This window comes from Leptidea sinapis, chromosome 15 (assembly GCF_905404315.1).
Source record: "Leptidea sinapis chromosome 15, ilLepSina1.1, whole genome shotgun sequence".
NCBI lineage: Eukaryota > Metazoa > Arthropoda > Insecta > Lepidoptera > Pieridae > Leptidea > Leptidea sinapis.
In genome coordinates, this window is record NC_066279.1 from 9589395 (window position 1) to 9610751 (window position 21357).

At 33.6% G+C, this 21357-nt stretch overlaps 1 protein-coding gene across 2 annotated transcripts; it reads right to left on the minus strand.

Moving 5' to 3' along the window:
- Window positions 1-1646: 1646 nt before the first annotated feature.
- On the minus strand, window positions 1647-11718 carry LOC126968467 (cytochrome P450 4C1-like). Of its 2 annotated transcripts, none has more exons than XM_050813527.1 (10): window positions 11483-11718; window positions 10539-10600; window positions 9068-9181; window positions 5848-6033; window positions 5295-5491; window positions 4608-4668; window positions 3671-3857; window positions 3257-3408; window positions 2483-2662; window positions 1647-1897 (listed from the first exon to the last, which is right to left on the minus strand). In XM_050813527.1, the coding sequence occupies exons 3-10, from the start codon at window positions 9093-9095 to the stop codon at window positions 1737-1739; spliced, it is 1152 nt and encodes a 383-aa protein (XP_050669484.1). In that variant the 5' UTR covers window positions 9096-9181; window positions 10539-10600; window positions 11483-11718; the 3' UTR covers window positions 1647-1736. The 2 variants fall into 2 exon arrangements, with proteins under 2 accessions (XP_050669484.1, XP_050669483.1); XM_050813526.1 differs by having other exon boundaries at window positions 10511-10600.
- Window positions 11719-21357: the final 9639 nt, after the last annotated feature.

Here is a 21357-nt window from a genome sequence, read left to right on the forward strand (position 1 = left end):
TATGCCATAGTGACATAGCTTCCTGACCAGCGTTGAATGTTGAACACAATCATAAGCCTTAGATAAATCACAGAAGATGCCAAGTGCATTCTGTGAATCCTCACAGGCATCTAAAATATTCTTGATTAGCTCAACACCTGCATCTGTTGTTGAACGTCCCCTAGCAAAGCCAAATTGTTTCAAATGAAGTTACTTATGAGAGTTAAGGTAAGTAAGCATTTGGCTTAAAATTATTTTTTCAAAAATTTTACTAAGGGTCGGCAAAACCGACACAGGACGATAGTTATTCAGGTCAGAAGAGCATCCCGACTTAAATATTGGTGTAAATTTACTATGTTTCAGAAGGTCAGGAAACACGCCACGATTAATACAATTATTAAAGACTATTGCAAGATATGGTGCTATGGCATCAATTAGTAAACTTATTATTTTAACAGAAATGTCTCATATATCAGCAGTCTTTTTCATATCTAGAGAATTAAAAGTTTCAATTATTTCTCCAGGGCTAACAAAACTAAAATTAGAAATTTACAGAAGAAGTGACTCTGCAACACTGATGGGTGTGCTTGTGATAGAAACTGGAATCTCAGAAAAACATTCTCAAAAGCAGAAGCCACTTCCTGCTGAGATTGAATTATTGTATTTTTTATTGATAGATTGTATTCAATGTTGCGGTCTTTCACTTTTCCCGATTCCCAGTTATTCACATTCCAAGTAATCTTTGTTTTATTCGGTGCATTTTTAATTATTTGTCTGACAAGCATTGACTTTGCAATAGAACAAACAATTTTAAATAATATTGAGTATTTTTTAACATACTCGAGTAAAAATGCATCATGATTATATAATGATCGCTCACTATATAGTTCATATAACCTTTGTCTGCTCCTATGAATGCCATGCCCAATCATTAAATGACAAGAGACCATCTGATTTGTCTGTCTTAGAAGTAAATATAAAAGCAAACTCTGTTTTAATTATTTTAAATAACATATCATACATATCATTGGGATTAATATTATTATATTAGAATAAATCCAAATTTGACAAACTGACACATTACCCCTATATTTCTCCATTTGCCTATTATTCACAGGAACAAACGTAAACTTTTTGATTTTAGTACATTTATTGACCTCAATATTAAAAGAGGCTAACTGACCAAAGTGGTCAGAACTCAGTGAGTTTATTATTACCTGAGAAATGGGTTTATTATTGGTAAATATGTTAACAATACAGCTTTTGGTGGTGCCGTTTACTCTAGTAGGCTAAGACAATATTGGTTAAGTCCATATTATGATTTGAACAAAGATCTGAATCTAATACTGGTGGTGGATTTTTTTAAGGAATTAACATTAAAATCACCACATAACATGATATACTTTTTAGACTCAGAAAATTTTAATAAAACCTCCTCCAATACACTTTCAAATAATTTAATATATACTGCATCTATCAGTAAATTAAAATAAACAATGTAAATGAAAGAAAATAAATATTTACAGTTTGTGTAATGTTTATTAAATACAGCCAACCGTATACAACATTTGATTAATATTACTGTTAGAATTAAAATAAAACACATAATTTAAAATGATCGAATTTAATATACAAATATTACAACTCGAAAACACTTGGAGAGACAATCAATTTATTTATATTTTAACGAACGTAATTGGAAATGATCATTAAAACAACATTAAATGTAAAACTGAAAAATTATATTATGTTGTATTTTATTTATTTCTATATTGAATGCAAAATTCGTATCCAGAATATGGCCTTAATACTACTGAATCCATTTTCAATTTTACGTTTGCAAAGTTACTGAAAACCTTGTATCGACGAAAGAAGTGCGCCAACGTTACTTTCAATGACATGAAAGCATATGTTTTACCTGTAAGTAGTAGACTACACTTTAGACATGATTATTAGTTTTTATGTAATGAATTGTATTATTTAATAAGTTTTATTGTGTCTGAGGCTCTATTATCCATTCTGTCTTGTAATTTAATTGTGGATGGTCGTTTTTTATAAATAAAATTTTATTAGTTTCTATTATGTAAGCAGCAAGTTGAGAGGTGTCTGTTGCTGCGATATTAAATTTTCTCTGTCTGTTGAGATACTAGCATAAAACATATATATATACTTATAATAAATGTATATTGTAGTTAAAGGAAAACCTACAGACTACTTATTGAGTTAGTAGGAGTTAGTTAGTCTTGATGTCATAATTCGTAATGGAAAATTTGTTATTCGATAATAAGTTTGGTGTAACTTGACCGTCATATGTACCAGCAACAGTTATTAATATTTTAATCACACGGCAAGAGTTCATTTATGTTGGTATTGTTATTAGAGAAACCCTCAGTGAATGTATCAGGGTGACAGGATGGTGTGATTGAGCATGGAAAATGGTGTTTATTAAGGTTAACTTAGACCTCAAATTTATATGATCCTTAGATTAATTGAAATAACTCACCTATACAATTTCTTTTACCAAAACTAAACGGTACGTAGGCGTGTGGATTTGCTGGGAGACGCTGAGGGTCAAGCCATCGTTCTGGAATCCATTGATCAGCATCAGGTCCCCACATAGGATGATGTAGTATTGCGTATAACATTAAAATGCAAACGTATCCCTTTTTTAATACGCAGTTTTCTGAAAAGATATAAAAGCTATAACAGCATATTTATTTGGAAATAAATACTACATACCGATGGCTGCTGCGTGCAATATAATTTCAATAATATTGTTATCGTTCATTGTTTCTCGGGGAGCAGAGAACGAATTTGAGATCATTTTTGAAATTCAAAATTTTCGCCACGCAATGTTGATATCGTTTTCAAGACTCGCTATTGCAGAACATGAAGTTGGGATTATTTATGAAATTCTAAGGTTCTCGGGGTAACGAATTTGCTTTGATCACTTTTCACTTATGGGCGCCATTACAAATGTTTTACAATACTTAGTGTAGTTTATTTTATCGGTTATATTACTCATAATATACGGTTAGTTACTCACAACTAATGTGGTAATCTTACGATTTCTTGTAGTTACGCGTAAACGAATTCGGGACAAAGAAATTCGAAATTCTTACTAGCCCCGCTGCTAGCGGAGATGCCGTATATGTGGCCCATGTAAAGAATAAGCACCGTAATTAACCACATATGAGACAATTTTTTCATTAATTTTAATGACCATTATCTATTGATATGACAGTTATACCAGAAAAAATACCACTTTAATACTCACTGAGCTGTACATCTTCTGTAGACACGCGGCCAATGAGCGGAACAACTGGAACATAACGAGATGTTTCTTTTAAAACTGCATCAATGTAAACCAGTTTTGATAAATCAGCTTTAGTGACATCTCTATCTGAATCTCCAAAAACTTCTTCTAGTCTAAAATAAATACAAAATTTGACATAAAGTGTGTTGCAATATAACATTTATAATAGAAACTGCGTAATAATCAAGATGTGTTATTATTTAATTGTAATTATTAAGTTTGAATTGAACAATTAATGGATATAAATAACAGGCTAATAGCGAAGCAGCTTTATATATAATACGAAATGTATTTGATTTTTGCTTGTGCTTAGACTTACAAAAACATAATAAGAAATTCTTATAGAAGGAAACAAAAATCAAAAGGACTACATACTCTTCAAAAATTTTTTGCTGTACATGCGGGTAGGTACCAACTAATAATAAAACAAATATAATCAGATTGGTACTAGTTTCAAAACCTGTTAATATTATAACGTTAATTTCATCTTTTATTTCTTCAAGACTTAAGGTTTTGTTTTCGTTTTCCAAGAGATGGTATATAATTGGCTTGTAATGAGAATCTGTAATGTTAAATGGAATTATAAATTATTATTTTTCTTTGGTGTTGAAACCGTTGATCCTATACGAAGCAGAGTATTAGCAAGTAAAATCAACCCACTTGCTCAAGCTTCATACGGCGGAAATGAAAACGTTAAGATGGTTATTACAAGGTTACAAAGCTTGACAAAGTACGGACCAGCATATCCGGGGCAGTTTTGAAGTCACCCTATAGCTGAAATGCTCAAAAGAGCTGTCGGAGGTGGTAAGGGCACATAATGAGATGTGATGATGACTATATTGTGAAGACTGACTTAAGCTCGCCAAAGAAAAGATAAAGGGGCAGAGGATGCACTCCATACACATGGTGCCCTAGCATTGACCAGCATCATATCTGAAGGTAATCTCCCTAACCCGACAATACTAGATAGAATGAATTAGAAAAGCTGACTCCAACCAATGTGGGAAAGAGCAAAGAAAAAGAAGAAAAGATAATATGAGGAAGCAAAAAATATATTTTAAGGCTCACAGCTCAAATATTAATTGGGTAGCTCGAAAACCTGACTGCCTTAAAGAAAAAATATGTAGAAAAATTTAAATGTTGTGAAATTAAAATAAAGTGAAATTTAGTTAGTTTTATTGCATAATATTTAAAATGTTAATTAGAAATGGCTTTTATAAATGATCGTTTCTGGCATTTAAAATTAAACAGAGTATTAAAACTTCGAACATAGATGATCATAATCATGGTAAGCAATTATACTCACACATACCTAAGAATTTTATTTCTTCTCGAGGAGCATTTGCAATTTCATTTCTCTTAACCTGCAGCATCTGCATTAATAAGTAACATTCATATTTTAACAATATTCTTTGACTATCACGAGTATCAATATAAAAATAGATTGAGTTAAAAAAAATATATTATTATCAGAAGTAATCGTATTTACCACGCCTTACGGACTCTATAAATCCACACAAGCCACTAAAACTATTTTTTATATAAAAGTAGCAATTAATCGATTGGTATTTTTTTAATAAGTTTAACAATCTTTATTTTTCTTACGATGTGCTTTTTATATCAATCTAATTATTATATACGATTTTAGGCGACAAAACGTGGGAGGTTTGATTTTAAAGCAAAGGCATGCAATAAAATATAATTAGACATGGCAAAAGTATTATAAGTAATTTGGTGTATGTACGATTTCTGGATGTGTCATCTATCATTTAATTACATTCTTTTATTTTGATCATTTATTGAGTGTATTTTTCGCGCTTCTATATTTCACTTTTACAAAACACCTCATGAACCCTTCAAACTGTTGGATTAAATATTACTATTTTTTTCTCACTTAAGTACACTCCTGTTACCTTGAATAATTATTTCATTGAAATCTGTATGCTATAAACAATATCACAAGAACATATGTTTATAATTTGCAACTTGTAAAACTCACCTTTTCAGTGAAGTCGTGAGTAAATTTTAGTAATTGATCCATCTCTTTCTTTAACTTCGTTCTCTCGTAAATCCAATTGCAGAAGTAGTGAATGCTTGTAAATCTTTTCGTTAGTAAGGTAAGGATATCTTTAAACGATTCCAGAAACTTGTCACTATATATTTCATTACCATTTATGTGCACTCCTACTGTTGTAGCTGTAGATGAAAAAATATAATAACAACATAATACTTTTTGATATGTTAGTTTTATTAAAATAATATTTTGATTATTCATCTTACATAATTGACTACAATTGTCTATTATAATTATGTAAGTATTAAATTTTCTTGCTGATGATTTCTAGAAAGTGTATTTTAAATCGAATTTAAAGTTAAGTTATAATGAACTCTAAGGAAAGTGCACATTCCCTTAAATCCCAGCAACGCGGATGTGCATGGACGGTTGCCTCACCACTGACCACTTCCCATTCTGTGAGCCTCTTGCCTGTTTGCCCCCTCTTATATAAAAAAGTATAAAATGCTACCGCCAAATACATTATTAAAGCGCTTACCACAAATAGTTCTTAATGCACTTCTCTCAAATGATGATCTATGATCTTTAGGTGTATTCCCAACTGCGTTTTCTAATTCTTTTACAAGAACTTTACTTTGTTCATTAAATTCATTCATAAATCCATCTAAAACTTTTTGGTTAAACGAAGGGTTTAACAATTTTCTGTGACTCTTCCAAACAGATACTGCAAAAAATGACTAAGTAAGTTGAAATATAAAATGTATTTTGTAATTTAGTTTCTCAAGATAGATATTAATTTGTATCAAAATGTTTTTACTAGCTGACTTCAAAAAAGGAGGAGGTTCTCAATTCGTCAGTATGTTCTTTTTTTATGTTTGTTACCTCAAAACTTTCGACTGGGTGAACCGATTTTGATAATCCTTTTTTATTTGAAAGCTAGTGCTTCCCGTGTGGTCCAATTGTATTTTGGTCCAAATCTGACAATGGCATCGATAAGAAAACCATAAAGTCTTAAATTTGCAATACATATGTATAGCAAAGTGGATGATAAATTTACGAATAACTCTATATCGCGCCAACCGATTTCGACGATTCTTTTTTTTATTGGAAAGGATAAACTTTAAAGATAGTTTGGTGACAGTTCTAATTACAATTATTGTAATTTTTGGAGTCGGTGTTATTAAAATACGCAATTATTTTTGTACTTTTTAGTGCACATTATATCTATAGTTTTGGAATAGTGTTTTTGAAGTCGGTTGTTTATTTTTGTAAAAATTTTTTTTCATTGAATATTTCATAACTAAGAGAATAAAATTTCTCTACTTTATATTTAATAATAAAAGTTATGATCTATTAAATGTAGGTACAATTACAGCATCTAACACTCAAAATATCATTGATTTTTTTGCATCTCATTTTTCTTCCGTCTACAACAATAACCCAACTTTAAATAATATAATAACCCTAGCTAACAGTGAACATAAGACATATGTTGGAAATATCTATCTTACTGCTGGTGACGTCTCTAAAAACTAAAAAGACTTGATTGTTCCAAATAACCAAAAATCAAAAAAGCGGTCTGGATAATGTCCCTCCACTCTTCTTCAATAGGTGTTCTGAAGTTCTCTCGGTTCCGTTAGCAATCATTTATAAATACTCCTTGAGCACCGGTACTTTTCCAGATAAATGGAAAGAAGTTGAACACAAAAGTTGTGCCCATATTAAAAAAGGGGTCCAATAACTCCATGACCAATTATCGACCAATTTCAATTTTAAGCATAGCGTGAAAGGTTTTCGAAAGCCTAGTAGATGGGCATATCACTACAGCTATTAAAAACAACTTTAGTCCTCTTCAACATGGTTTTCTCAAAGGTGAAATCAACGAATACTAATTTATTTAGCTTTATCGATGAAGTAATTAATGCACTAGATAACAATCAACAGGCAGATGCAATATACGCAGACTTTTCAAAGGAGTAAAGTTAACCACAACTTGCTACTAACACAGTTAAAGAATTTTGGGATAACAGATACACTGTTAAACTGGTGTGAAACTTATCTTTGTAAGCGACCAACACTGTTGTTATTAATGGATTTAGTTCAAAACCTTACCTGATCAGTGCTCGGGCCGTTATTTTTCATTATCATTATCTTTATTACAGCATAACTAAAATATTTCAATATACAAAAGTATATTTATTTGCCGATGATCTCAATCTATTACGAGTGAAAAACAGAGAAAGAGTAGAAACCCTGTAGCTACTCATCAAAGTGAATACGATCGTTTAATTCAGTGGTGCAGAATCAACAACAGCTATTAAAAACAACAAGCAATGCAACCGAATGCTTTCATATATCATTCACGTCCAAGATCAATCCAATAAGTAGTCAATACAGTATCCTAAATAAAAGAATCACTAAAGTCCATAGCATATGCGATTTGGGAGTAACAATTTATTCTAAACTTAATTTTATTGATCATGTTGACAACATCCTTGCATCAGCCCCTAAGTCTCTAGGATTTGTAATCAGAAACGCCAAAAACTTAAGAAAAATACCCACAATAAGAGTCCTTTTTAATAGCTTTGTGAGATCTAAGTTGGAATACTGTTCCCAAGTATGGTGCCCTGACTATAATATCCACAGTGGCAGGATTGAAAGGCTTCAAAAGACAATAATCTGCTACCTCACCTACCGTATCTCGTATAACGATCGTCTGCGTCATTTTCAAACCCTATAATCCTGCCGTTTATACTTAGATATGATTTTTCTGTACAAAATAATCAACAGTAAAATTAAGTGTCCTGCTCCATTGAGTTTGTTTGTCATTGATGTTCCCCATCGACCTCCTCGAAAGGTAAATCCCACTCCGCAGAACGAGGCTTGAAGCCAATTCAACTATAGTAAGGCTTTCGTGGTCATACAATTATCTATATTCAAGGATTGAGGGTTTAGACATTAGCCATAATTCTGAAAACGAATTTAAGCGTAGGCTGTGTATTTTTTAAATTTGTTCTTTAAGTATACTTTTCTTTTTATTTGTGTAGAAATAGCTGCAGAATATGTTTTAGATTTATATAATACGTTATTAGTATTTAGCCGACAATCACCCCAAAAAGTTTTTCTTTAAATTACTAATTTATTTTAAATTTGTTCTTATATATTTTTCTTCTTATTTGTGTCGAAGTAGTTGTAAAAATTTTTTAAATTTATATAATTCGTTATTACTTTATAGCCGACAGTCGTCATAAAATTATTTTTCGTGCATGTCTGATGCCTGTAAGTAGAATCGCAATTATCTTTTTTTTAAGTACATTGTAATTATAGTGGAATATATGTTGTAGTTTTTGTAATCTTCAATAAATAAATTAATAAAATAAAAAATCTATATCAATTATATATTCAAAACTTTTATCTGTTGGGTTGGGGAATCTCCTAAAAATTTGACGGTGGAAAGTATACTAAAGTATCTTTATAACACCAATTTTTTGCATAGAAAAATCATCATTTGTATCGTAAGGTGCAAACCATGACTAATATTTAAACAACTGATTTTTTATTATACAGGCTGCGTTATTGTTTACTATTTATTTTACGGATATCAAAATTCGTAACGAGGTTATTATAACGAAATATAGTATAACATAATAATAATATAAAGAAATAGGTCGAGCATATATAATTAAGATGATTTGAATTAAAACAATTATATTAACAAATAGTTTTTAAATTTATCTTTACTTATTTGGATAACTAACCAGGCCCAAACAGCAATCCATTCCCCATTATGTCCTTTGAATATTTCTTCACTATTTCGGGTTTATGAAAAGTTCCAGTTGCTAACTTGTAGCAGTCATCAGGATCAGTTATTACTGTAGAGTAAAACCATTTATTAACATATTTAATTATATCTTAGAACTACTTGATAAATTTATATCTGTAGGGCGTCTTCGCATAAATTAAATTAGTTTCATGATTATAATATACATAATCACTTAACACTAGGTGACCCGTAGGCTCGTTTGTCCTCCTTAGGCTCCACGTGCAGGTATTGCTGCCTGCGACTCCAGTGAGGACTCGGCTCAGCATCTCCATCCTGGGTGGTGCAGTGCCGGGCCCTCACTGCGGTCACTGGAGAGGATCTCTCGCTTCCAGCCGTCGTAGGCTCCATGGCCGACAGCGAAAGGCATTTTACCGCGGTCGCGACCTTCTGCGAGAACGTCATCTCATCAGAGAAGTTCGAGATGACTGCTTCCTGGCTAACCAGGCGTTGAGAAATCGCAAATCTTATGTCGACCTCAAAAAGACACTGGAGGAAGTGAGAGGTGTGCAAACCAGCTAATGTGCAGTTAGGAGGAGGTTCCTCGCTGCCAATATATGTTATCGCCCGCTATCCAGCCCGTGGACCTAAATTACTCCGCGAGTTCAGTGTTGGTAGATGGCGTTGCTTTGCATGAAATTTGTTCGACGTGGACTCAAGAGGACTGGGGTAGAGTATTATTCTCGAATGAACCCAGAATATCACTTATGGTGAGAATCAAAGTCGGCGAGTACTTCGAAGGCAAGGAGAACGTTTCGCATAAGTTGCTTTGAAGAACTAACCACTTATGTTGGAAGCTCAGTTATGTTTTGGGCAGCGATTTATGTGCTTATCCGTATGGAGTTAGTCTTCATAGTATCATTCGTTAGTTATCATTTCATTCGTAACCCGCATTAACGGTTGTTGGTGAAACTTATGACGGCCGCGCTCACCGTTCTGGCAATGGGGAAGTATTCCAGGAGAACAATTAAGAACGGCATGAGACCACTGTTTAGTACGCTGTTATAAAGTTAGCACTCAAGACATTAAAAAAAACTTTACAGAAACTATATTTGGCTTATTTATTTAAAGTATTATGATTATACAAGCTACTTAGAATTATGAAATAATCTGAAGATGACAATGAAACAGGTTATTTACTTAGCCGTTTTTTTGCAAAACAGTGTCTTATCAATATTTAATACCATTTGAACCATTTGTGATGTTTCGGATCGAGTTTTTATTTTCGTGGAATGGTCGCAGTTTGTTAGATACAAGTGAACTGTAAAATGAGCTTCTTTCGATTCGAGGTTGAAGTTTGTAGGTTGCTACGACATAATATATTGTATATGTAGTGAGTGCCCTACTCTTAAAAATATATTAAAAAAACAAGTACAATTACCGTATACTGGGAAGAATCCAAAACGTACCAAAATAACATTTCCAATTTTAAGTCCAGCATCCGCAATTTGTTTGATAAGATTCCAAAGCTCTAAAAAATAAACAAATTTTAAAATTAGGTACTTTTGTCTAGTATCTGGTTCGTGTGCGTTCATAACTATCTTAGAAAAAGCCGAGATTTCCAGTTGAGTGTACCTTTTTCAAATACCGTTATTGTATGTATGTAATATTATTATAATTGACACGTCCAGACACCTTCATTATGATCCATGTATTAAGATATTCATTTATATTGGTTAACAAACCAAAAAAACTAATGTTGGTATTTTCACTTATAGATAATATAATGATAATAAACTCATGGAAATGAAGTATTATTTAGTGCACAAAATAAAAACACATTTAATTGTTATTCATATTCAATTTAACAAAGCTGCACATCTGGTTTTAATAAATTGTCCGGATGACTTCCTATTGTCTTCACCAGCAGATCAGTTCATTGGAACCTCTTAACCATCGGTTATATTCGCTTAACTATGTTATCACCACTCGCGACATGATTATCATTCAACGTTTCCTACAGATACAAATGCTCGGTCTTCTGATGCATTAGCCATAAGAACTATTTATATTGTATAGTGCTTATGGAATTTGAGACATTCCTCCAGTTAATTGTAATATTCAATTCTTTAAAAGATCTTCTCCGTTTGTTGGAAAGATACAGCCCAAATACGACGAGTTCTAAAGTAACAAAAAAAAAATACCCACCATTTGTGACCTCCTACTTTTATTGAGGTCAGATATAACTTATATAATATTAATTATTTGTAGTAATAGTATTTTTTTGATAGTATATCTGTTTACTAACAATTGCTTATTTATGTACCTAACGGCGCCAAATATTCCTCAATTTAAATACTATTTATACTCGATTTAAATATTATATTACATATTGATTATTTTTAGTACATACCTATACTGTTGCTTGGTAGAAGATGCAAATGGCCAATAAGTGGAAGTTCACCAGGATAAGTCGGAAAATCGCCCGGATTGAAATAAATACATGATAACCAGTAAAACAATATTGTAACTAAAAGAAATACTAACAAAAAGAACATTATGATCCCCTCTTTCACACTACAATAATTCACTTTATAAGTATTTTTTTTAAATATTTGCTTTAGGTTGTAAGTATAGGTAGTTGTCTAAAGAAACTTGAACATTGGCTGCATTACCCGCACTGACTCTGAATATATTTATCATATTCTTCGCACATAAAATAAAAAATCGTTACATAATTATTTAGAATCATTTGTTAGAAAATAACAGAAAATGCAAATATACCGCAGTTCAACAATCAACTCGGATACAACTAATTAATGAGCACAATTATTTATATTAAACTAATAGTCGATGATAAAAACACATCGAAGGCGTTTGCACACGAAGTTTACATTTTTTAATATTTTGTTTCTTTATGGCTAAATCGAATGTCAGAAACGTGAATAATATAAGCTGATTCTCAAATTTTGTTAAGAACATTAATGTGTATACCACGTGAAAGCTTGTAGCCTCTGTTGATGTGTTTAATGAAACTAACATAATATTGTTTCGTTAAATGATGTGACAAATAAACGTTTAACGACTCTCCGACACTAAATTCGAATATTTTTATTCAAAATAGGATTTAAAATTACTAAGTGTCAAAAACTGTTAGTGTCAAAACCACAAATCAAAATAGACCTCCTCAGTACTGAGAAGAACGGGCGCAAGAAACTCAGCGGGCTTAATGTAATATCGTACAATAACCATTAATAATTAAAAAAACCTGAGGGTATTCGCTCCTTTCCCAGTTTGTAGTATCATTCAGAAAATCATTTATATTATAATAGCCTTTCCCACACTAACGTTATTTAACAATTCTTTTAAATTTAGTAACACATTCGTTTTCTACATTTTTCTTGTTGTCATGTTGAAATAGCTTATACATCGCCCAATAAAAGACTTACTCACTCGACTTAACCAACTAGTAGGCAAAATAAGTTAATGTTTGTTCCTCATGCTAACATTACAGTTGTCGCAGTTTCTAGCAAATTCTTTAATCTGCTTATGAACATAAAGAACAATAACAAGAATATATTGAGATGCAACAGTCAAAATGTTTATTTCTTTAATTTTTTCTCTCAACGATTCTTTGGGACCTAGGTTATAGATACCGTGAATAGCCCTCTGCTGCAGCACAAAGATGGTATAAACAAAATATGATTTGTGAAATTTTCGTGTCTTTCTTCCAGTCTTATAATATATCACCACCACCTTATCAACCTGGTTCACCAAAATATCAGATGTAAAAAAGGAAAAGAACTTGAAATAGAATTGTTTTAAAGTAACTCTAATATTGATATCATATTATTGTGATTCTCTGAACGCTGGTTAACAAGTTATGTTTGTCGTGATTGTCGTATTGTGATGTACTATTAATTTTGACAATTGGTTGCTTGTTTACTAGTTGTTTACGCCGTTGAACGCCAAGGCTTGCCCGTATGTGCTGATAGGTCACTTTCTTATCTTCTATCATGCGTCGCACAACACTGATGTTATCTTCAGTAGTCGCTGTTAAAGGACATCCTTCAAGCGGATCATCATTGATATTGCTACGTCCACGCTTAAACTCATGAAAACAATTGTAAATAGTGCCACGAGATGGAGCTTCACTAAGAAATGCTAATCGCAGCCTATCACAGCTTTGTTGTTGGGTAAGCCCACAACGAAAGTCATAATAAATTATTGACTGAAGTTTTCTCGCGTTAGGTTCATTTTCACGTGATATAAGAGTTTTAGATTTGCTGCCAATTCACAAAAACAAAAACGACAAATGAATGCAATATACTACATAAGGTTACCAAAGAGTTCTAAAATTGAAATTCAAAAAAAGTTTTCATCAGCAATGCTTCTAACTGGCCAGTTCTAAACATTTTCAGTGTTACCCACGTATAATATGGGTGCAGAAAAAAAGAAATGTTCAATAACAGACATTGAAACTTCAAGATTGGTTATTTTGTTTACTTTGACAGGATTATGTCACATGCCATAGTATTATGGGGAATTATGCTGTTGTTATTGACTTTAGTATTGATATACAGAAAAGAGCTGTTCGGGCAATTGATTCATTTTAACTTTTTATTATTTTATTGTAAGTTGCAAATACATTGATATTTTTTCATCGTGAAATTTGTAATATTTTATAACTACAACCACTATTTTCGATTAAAAGTTAAAAACATTTTGTTTATTATTAAGTCTACTATTGAAAGCCTACAATATAAGAGAGCATTAGTTAAAGGTAAAAGCAACAGATTTTAACTGTTTCCAGTACCGTACATAGTGTTGTTAGACCTTTAATTTATTTAATTATTATTCTCTGAACTTATGTTAGCAGTAACCAGTAAGCATTAGGACAAACTCTTTCTTTTGCAGGCGTTGATTTGAGTATTAGTGGCTCTTAGTTCTCTTATACATTGCCAAAATAACTTATATGATTTCAATTCATGTATCAACATAAATCATCATAAATCATTTTCTAGATTGATTTATTATTATGTTTGAAGTATATCTTTAAAGTGACTGAGCCAGTGTAATCCACTCCATTACAAAGGAGGGGTATACCAGGCCTGACACGAGAAGCGGCTAGCTGTCCCATCAATTGATTCAAAAGTGACGAGGAATGCTTAAAACAGATAAAACATTTGCGAATTACTATTTTTACTAGACTTATTTTGTACTATTATTATTGTTGTTTTGTATAAAATTAGAAAATGTTTAACGTAGATAGATGTGATGTGGATGTGTATGTATCCTATATGTAAATAATTTGTTTTCTTTATATAATATAATAAAAAATACATTAATTGCCAATACAATTGTAGTCAGGTTTTTTGAACTAAATAAAAAAAATTTCGGCAGCTAGACCTAGAGTCTAGACCCAATCGAAATATTAATAACGACCTTATTCGGATGGTATTCCTTAGGTACGGACACCGCACGGGCAACGAGTGATATTTCACTCAAACTTTACAACGAGGCGAATTCCTGTTCCATTGCTATGTTTGAAAAATTGAAACAAAGAATATTTAAAATATTATATTTATGAACGAACGAAGGTCGTCTTGTTTTTATTTCAATATTTATTTCAAAAAAATTATAAATGACGTCATCTCCAAACATAACAATATAATATTAAGAAAGACAAAACGTTCGAAATGTCTATTTTGTTTTATTTTTTTTTTTATCTAGTTATATTCATATGTCATTGTTATTCATCTCTTCTTTCTTAATAAAATACGCTTAATTCAACGGTAACTTTAATGAAAAAATATTTTTTAAATCAGTGAATTATATTTGAGTACATTAATTAAGAACAAAGGTAACTTTCTCTTTTTTTTTTTAAATTATGTATTAGTAATAAATATTTACTTATGTTTGTGTTATGTTAAAATCGATAATTGATAATTTTGTTGAGTCAGATAGTCGGAGATAAAGCTATTATATTCGAGTTATTTGACCACTAAGCCGTGGATGTTTTTGGTGCTCTCCTTGGATGCAAGAGAAACCCGGTGATCAGTAATAATCTTCAACTGAGTCCCCAAAGAAGTAGTCTTACTGGCTACATCTCTTGTTATTTTTATACATTCGGATTGTTTATATTGGATGATTGATTAAAGTATTAACTGAAGTAGTAGTAGGCATGGCGGACAAATCGCCGTTGGTTTAGTAAAGTCCTCGAATGGCGACCACGTACCGGAAGACGTAGTGTTGGTAGGCCTCCCACAGTATAGACCGACAATCTGGTCAAGATCGCGGGAATGTGTTCTACGTGATCCTTTTTCGGCATAAATGATGATGTAGACTGAAATTTAAATTATTTGAAACGGACACCGTCCAACAATGCTAGGCTTTGAAGGATGGTTTTACGTCATCCTCATAATGGTAGCCATGCTAATATCCAAGAGAACACCGGGCAAGTGTCAGCCGTAATCCGAGGGTTCCGTAATATTTTTTTTATGATTTAATTAAGTGTATAGCTAACAAATTTTTCAATATAATTTTAGTATAAGACGGTATTAATTGCCATGCCAATTTCATAGTACTAGGTCAATGTAAGATGTCCTATAAATTATAGTCAACACATAAAATATATGGTTGTTGTTCAAAATATAATTTTTTTAGTACTACTCTACAACAGAATTATAACTCCATCTTTAAAATTTCTAGTGATATTTTAAAAGCTAGTTGGAAGGTGCCCGTCTGCACAATCCTAATAATATTATAAAGTACATAGTGTAATTTTTGTTGTAAGCTCTTTAGTCTATAGCTATTTAGATACCTAGATAAGTTTTAATAATTTTGGAGCTATTATGACTTGCAAACACGAATCCAATCTTTCACAGATCTCTCAAAGAGCTAGAGCTATGACAATTGCTAGACAACAAGAATCGAATGTTCATGCTGAACATCATAGACGTGAGCAAGCAGCATGTCAAGCAGAAGTCAGATCTGAAGAAAATTCTGTGCAAGCTGATGCTCGACATCAGGAAAATGCTATCCGCATAGCACTCAGCATTCAGAAGAGACTCCTGAAGAAGAAACTTGAAAGAACTGTCAATAAGTTTTATCATAAGTAATTTCATTATTTGGTATATGAGTATCATTTGACTATAATTATTATAATTATACTTTTAAACATTAGTTTTATTTTACCAATCAAATACATTTCCAAGTGTAGGAGGAAATTTTATTTGAGTTTTTTTATGACAATAAAGGACGAGAATGGTAATTGATACACCCTGCCCATTACAATGCTGTGCTGCTCAGGATAATTGAAAGACCCAAAAAACCTGACCGGAATTAAAACTGCACTCGTCACCTTGAGACATGAGATGTTAAGTCTCATGTCATCTCATTATAAGTTAAGATGTTCAGCCCTAATGTGTAAACAATACTGCGTTTTGGGTCTGAAAGGCGCCGTAGCTAGTGAAATTACGGGGCAAATGAGACTTAACATCTAATGTGTCAAGGCGACGAGCGCAATTGTAGTGTCGCTTACAATTTTTGTGTTTTTCAAGAATCCTGAGCGGCACTGCATTGTAATGGGTCAATAACCATGAGCTGAGCGTCCTGGTCGTCTCGTCCTTTATTTTCATTTAAAAAATTCATCATCAGCCGGAAGACGTCCACTGCTGGACAAAGGCCTCCCCCAAAGATTTCCACGACGATCGGTCCTGCGCTGCCCTCATCTAACGTATTCCGGCGATCTTGACCAGATCGTCGGTCCATCTTGTGGGGTTCCCAACACTGCGTCTTCCGGTACGTGGTCGCCATTCGAGGACTTTACTGCACAACGGCCATCTCTCCGTCGAACTATGTGCCCTGCCCACTGCCACTTCGGTTTCGCTCGTTTGGACTATGCCATTACTTTGGTTCTCCTACGGATCTCTTCATTTCTGATTCGATCTCGCAGGGAAACTTCGAGCATAGCCCTCGTCATTGCCCTCTGAGCAACCATGGGCCTTATCATAAGGCGCATAGTTAGCGACCACGTCTCCGTACCGTAAGTCATCACTGGCAATACACACTGGTTGAAAACCTTTGTCTTCAGACACTGTATTTGAGACGAGAAGATTTTACGGAGCTTCCCAAGCACTGCCCATCCGAGTTGGATTCGACGAGTGACCTCTTTCTCGAAATTGGACCTGCCTAACTGGATTGTTTCTCCGAGGTAGACGTAGTCATCAACAATTTCGAGAGTACAGTTTCCAATTGTTATGGGAGTAGGTGCGACATGGACATTTGACATGATCTTCGTCTTATCCATGTTCATTTGGTCTCCACGCTCAAGGCCTGCGATAGAAGCTATGCAATAGCTTAAAAATACGTTTTAATAATCTGAACCATCTTGGTATACCATATACATACATATATTTATGTCTGACAGCTGCAATATTTTAATGCCAGCTAGCTCTATCTATTGTAACTGGATTTAAACAACATCTAACATGTCTTCCCAGGCACAAAAGCAATCTGTGTCGATTTGGTTTTTAATGCTGCTATAACAAATCACGATATTTCGTCTCGCAATTTTAAATTTGGACCGACAATTTTTTAGCAGAAACATGACCAACATATTGTGTTTTATCCACACAGAAGCCTTGCTAAGATCCCTGTAATGTTGACAGAATTTGACGACCAACAAGCATTTAGATTGATTGATATCGAATCCGAGGTTCACTAGATTCACATTTTTTAAATCGAAGATGGCTGCGGTGAAAAATTTTTTTGGGGTTATACGTATGCGTGGTGGTCATAATGATAACCCTAATGGTAAACAACTTATAGGTATTTTTTGGAAATTGTTGTGCCACATGGAACTAAAATCGTTGAAATCATAAATTTGCGCGGCGGTTATCTTGGATTTCAAAAATGATGCCAAATTCATTCTCTGCACCCTCGATAACCTCGAATTTAATATCAATATTGTTGAAATCATAAATACGCGCGGCAGCCATCTTAGATTTAAAAAATTATCCCAAATTCGTTCTCTGCACCCTCGAGAACCTCGGATACGATATCCATATTGTTGGTATCAAAATATTGCATGGCGGCCATCTTGGATTTCAAAAATGATCCCAAATTCTTTCTCTGCAGCGTCGAGAACCTCGGATTCGATATCCAAATTGTTGAAATCATAATTTTGCGCGCGGCCATCTTGAATTTAAAAAAAGAAAATGGCGCGTAACCGAAAATCTTGACGATTTGCTGTAAAATTTCTCTCATACGATAAAGAAGTTTCAAATCAAAAACATACCAACGTATTGAGAACCTCCTCCTTTTTTTAAAGTCGGTAAAAAAGAGTATCCGTTAATGTTCTCACGAACTCAACTTTTTCCGAACTTATGGTAAATTCAGTAATTTAAAATAATTTTTTATAGTGACTATTCAAAAGCGCTTAGTTTAAGCCTAATTGAATTAAGATTATTTGACTTTGACTTTGAATACTTATAACATCATATTATACATTATAGCCTCCTATCAATATTTACCAATAAACACAAAAAACTATGCCAGCGGAGGAACTCGGGGTATATAGTACATTTACAGCTGGCAACATATTTTTTTAATGGCGTCTATTTTGTTTACAAAATATTTTGCTGTTTTGACGAATGTATTAGCTTAAACTAAAAGTTTTGAAATAGTATTTAGGAGTGAAATGTTATTTTCCTATCATAATTTTAATTATAAGACATTTTGTGACACCCTTTCACTGCACAGTAAGTCATTTTTCAATTAAATTTCACGCACTGATTGTCCTGGAAGTTGACAGAATGACACTGACGCGGCGGGAAACGTATGTGGTCATAAACGACCACATTGAAACTGCTTCATTTCGCTTGGGCCTACTCGTGTTCTAAGCGTTATTATTCTATGGTTGCGTAATATACGCCTATGTAGTTAACGATAAGCAGCACACTGTGCGCTTATTGTGTTCGAAATCAAAAGCGGACCTTATCAAGACTGTCACTATCGCTCGTCTAGAGCTATGCTCGATAGTTTTGATGTCAAAGCATTTCGCGTGGTTTGCGACGTTATTTTTAATCGATTTCCTATATCAAACGTATACGCATTTTCCTACTCGGAAGTGGCATTGTGTTGGGTGCATTTGTCACCACATAGATTTAATACATTTGTCGCGAATCGTATTACACAAATTCAATCATTTTTGATAAAGAAAATTACAGTTTCGTTCCGGGAAGTCAAAACTCTGCCGACTGCGTGTCGCGAGGGCTTTTGCCATCTCAACTGCTTATTCATGAGCTCTGGTTTAGGGGACCGCCGTGGATGTCGCTTCTGGTTCTGTCGTCTCTGATTTTGCGCCTTCTCCTTCAGCGCTCCCTGAGTAGAAGACAATTTCTTTCGTCACTAATAGCTCCCCGGAATCGGAACACCCGCTTATAACTTTAAGTTTAAAATTATCAAAATGGGATAAATACTTAATTTCTGTTGTATATTTTTTAAAATTTATTAAAATGCTACCTCGTAACAATTTTATTACCGCGTCCGACTTAAATAAGAGTTGGAAGTGTTAAACGCTGCTCAACAATTATATTTTCGTGAAGAGTTAGAAAAACTGAAACATAATAAAATTTGTTCTTCTATGTTACGTAAGCTCTCACAGTTCTTACATAGTGGCGTTTTACGTGTCTGAGGACGTTTCTCTAAATCGTCCCTTCAATTAACACAAAAGCATCCTGCTTACTGCGTCATGGACATATTGTAGAACTAATAATAATAGTTATCACCTGTCATATTGGTCCACAGCTTTTATTATCAATTTTAAGACAGAAGTTTTGGATTCTATCTGCTAGGCATATTGTCCGTATGCGTTCTCATCGCTGCAACCGTTGTTTCAGGCTTAATCCAAAATCTACGTTTCCAAATATGGTAGATCTTCCTGAGTGTCGTGTAGAGAAAATTAAAGCTTTTACACACACCGGGGTAGACTACACGGGGCCATTTTTTATAACTAGGACACGTGAATGCGGAGTACGCAGTCAAAAGGCATACCTTTGCTTATTTGTCTGCTTAGTAACGAAAGCTGTTCATCTTGAGCTCGCTTCTGATCTTACTTCCGCTTCCTTTCTGGATGCTTTTAAGACCTTCATATCTCGCCGCGGCCCTTGTTTCTATCTCTATCTCACTCGTCCAATTTAAGTCGGAATACTCGTATCTCCACAATCTATAGTTGTGAAAGTAATCGAATACCGATTTATAATCATTTGTGAAAATGCGCCCCCTTTACAATGGCCTCTTGGCGTTGTGACAGGGTGTGACGGAGTCGTGCGCGTTGCCGACGTTCAAACTAAGAGCGGTATGCTCAAACGACCTGTAATAAAACTATGTCCGTTACTTACCCAATAGTATAATCAGCATACATAAGTTTAGTCGTAGTTTATTTGGTATTTTATTTGTAGTTTTAATTTTATTTACTTTTTCATTTAGCAGTTTTATGTTTACTTGTTTATAGGAACTATGCTCTATTTCTTTTGAAGGGGTTCCTTCAAGGCGTTGGGGATGTCGAGTTTCATTCAAAATTCAATATAATGAATTGAAATTGAAAAGCTGTCTGTGGATCTCTTGTTCATTTCCTGGTGTCATTATCCCTTAGTATGGACAATCGGTACGCCTACCGCTGCTAATTAAGAAACACCTGTATTTGGTGTCTGTAAAAACCTCAATGGCCGCCCTCGTGTGACGCGATACCTATAATTTATCCTAATTCATCCCGTTAAACCTTGTGTATAAGCTTAAAATATAGTGCGATTCTACTAAAAACATTATAAATTGTATGAGATACAGTGAAATTTAGCAGGCTGCTGTGTAAAGTGTTTTTGTGAAACGTGAGAAAATCAGTGCACTGGCGTGGTCTACTCTGGACAATTGGGCTTCATCGTGTACCATAAATACCTCAAGAAGAAACGTGATGTCAATCTCTCAATTTTCCTGATTTATATAATCCCATTCTCCTGGCAGTGCGCGGACAGCTATATTCCAATGTGTATAATTTTTGTATGAAATTAAAAGGGTTTTTTGAGATTAGAAGCTAATACCGTATTTTTTTTATGGAATAGGAGGAAAACCGAGCGTATGGGTCACCTGGTGTTAAGTGATCACCGCCGCCCACATTCTCTTGCAACACCAGAGGAATCACAAGAGCGTTGCCGGCCTTTAAGGAAAATGTGCGCGCTTTTTTTGAAGGTACCCACGTCGTATCGTTCCGGAAACACCGCACAAGGA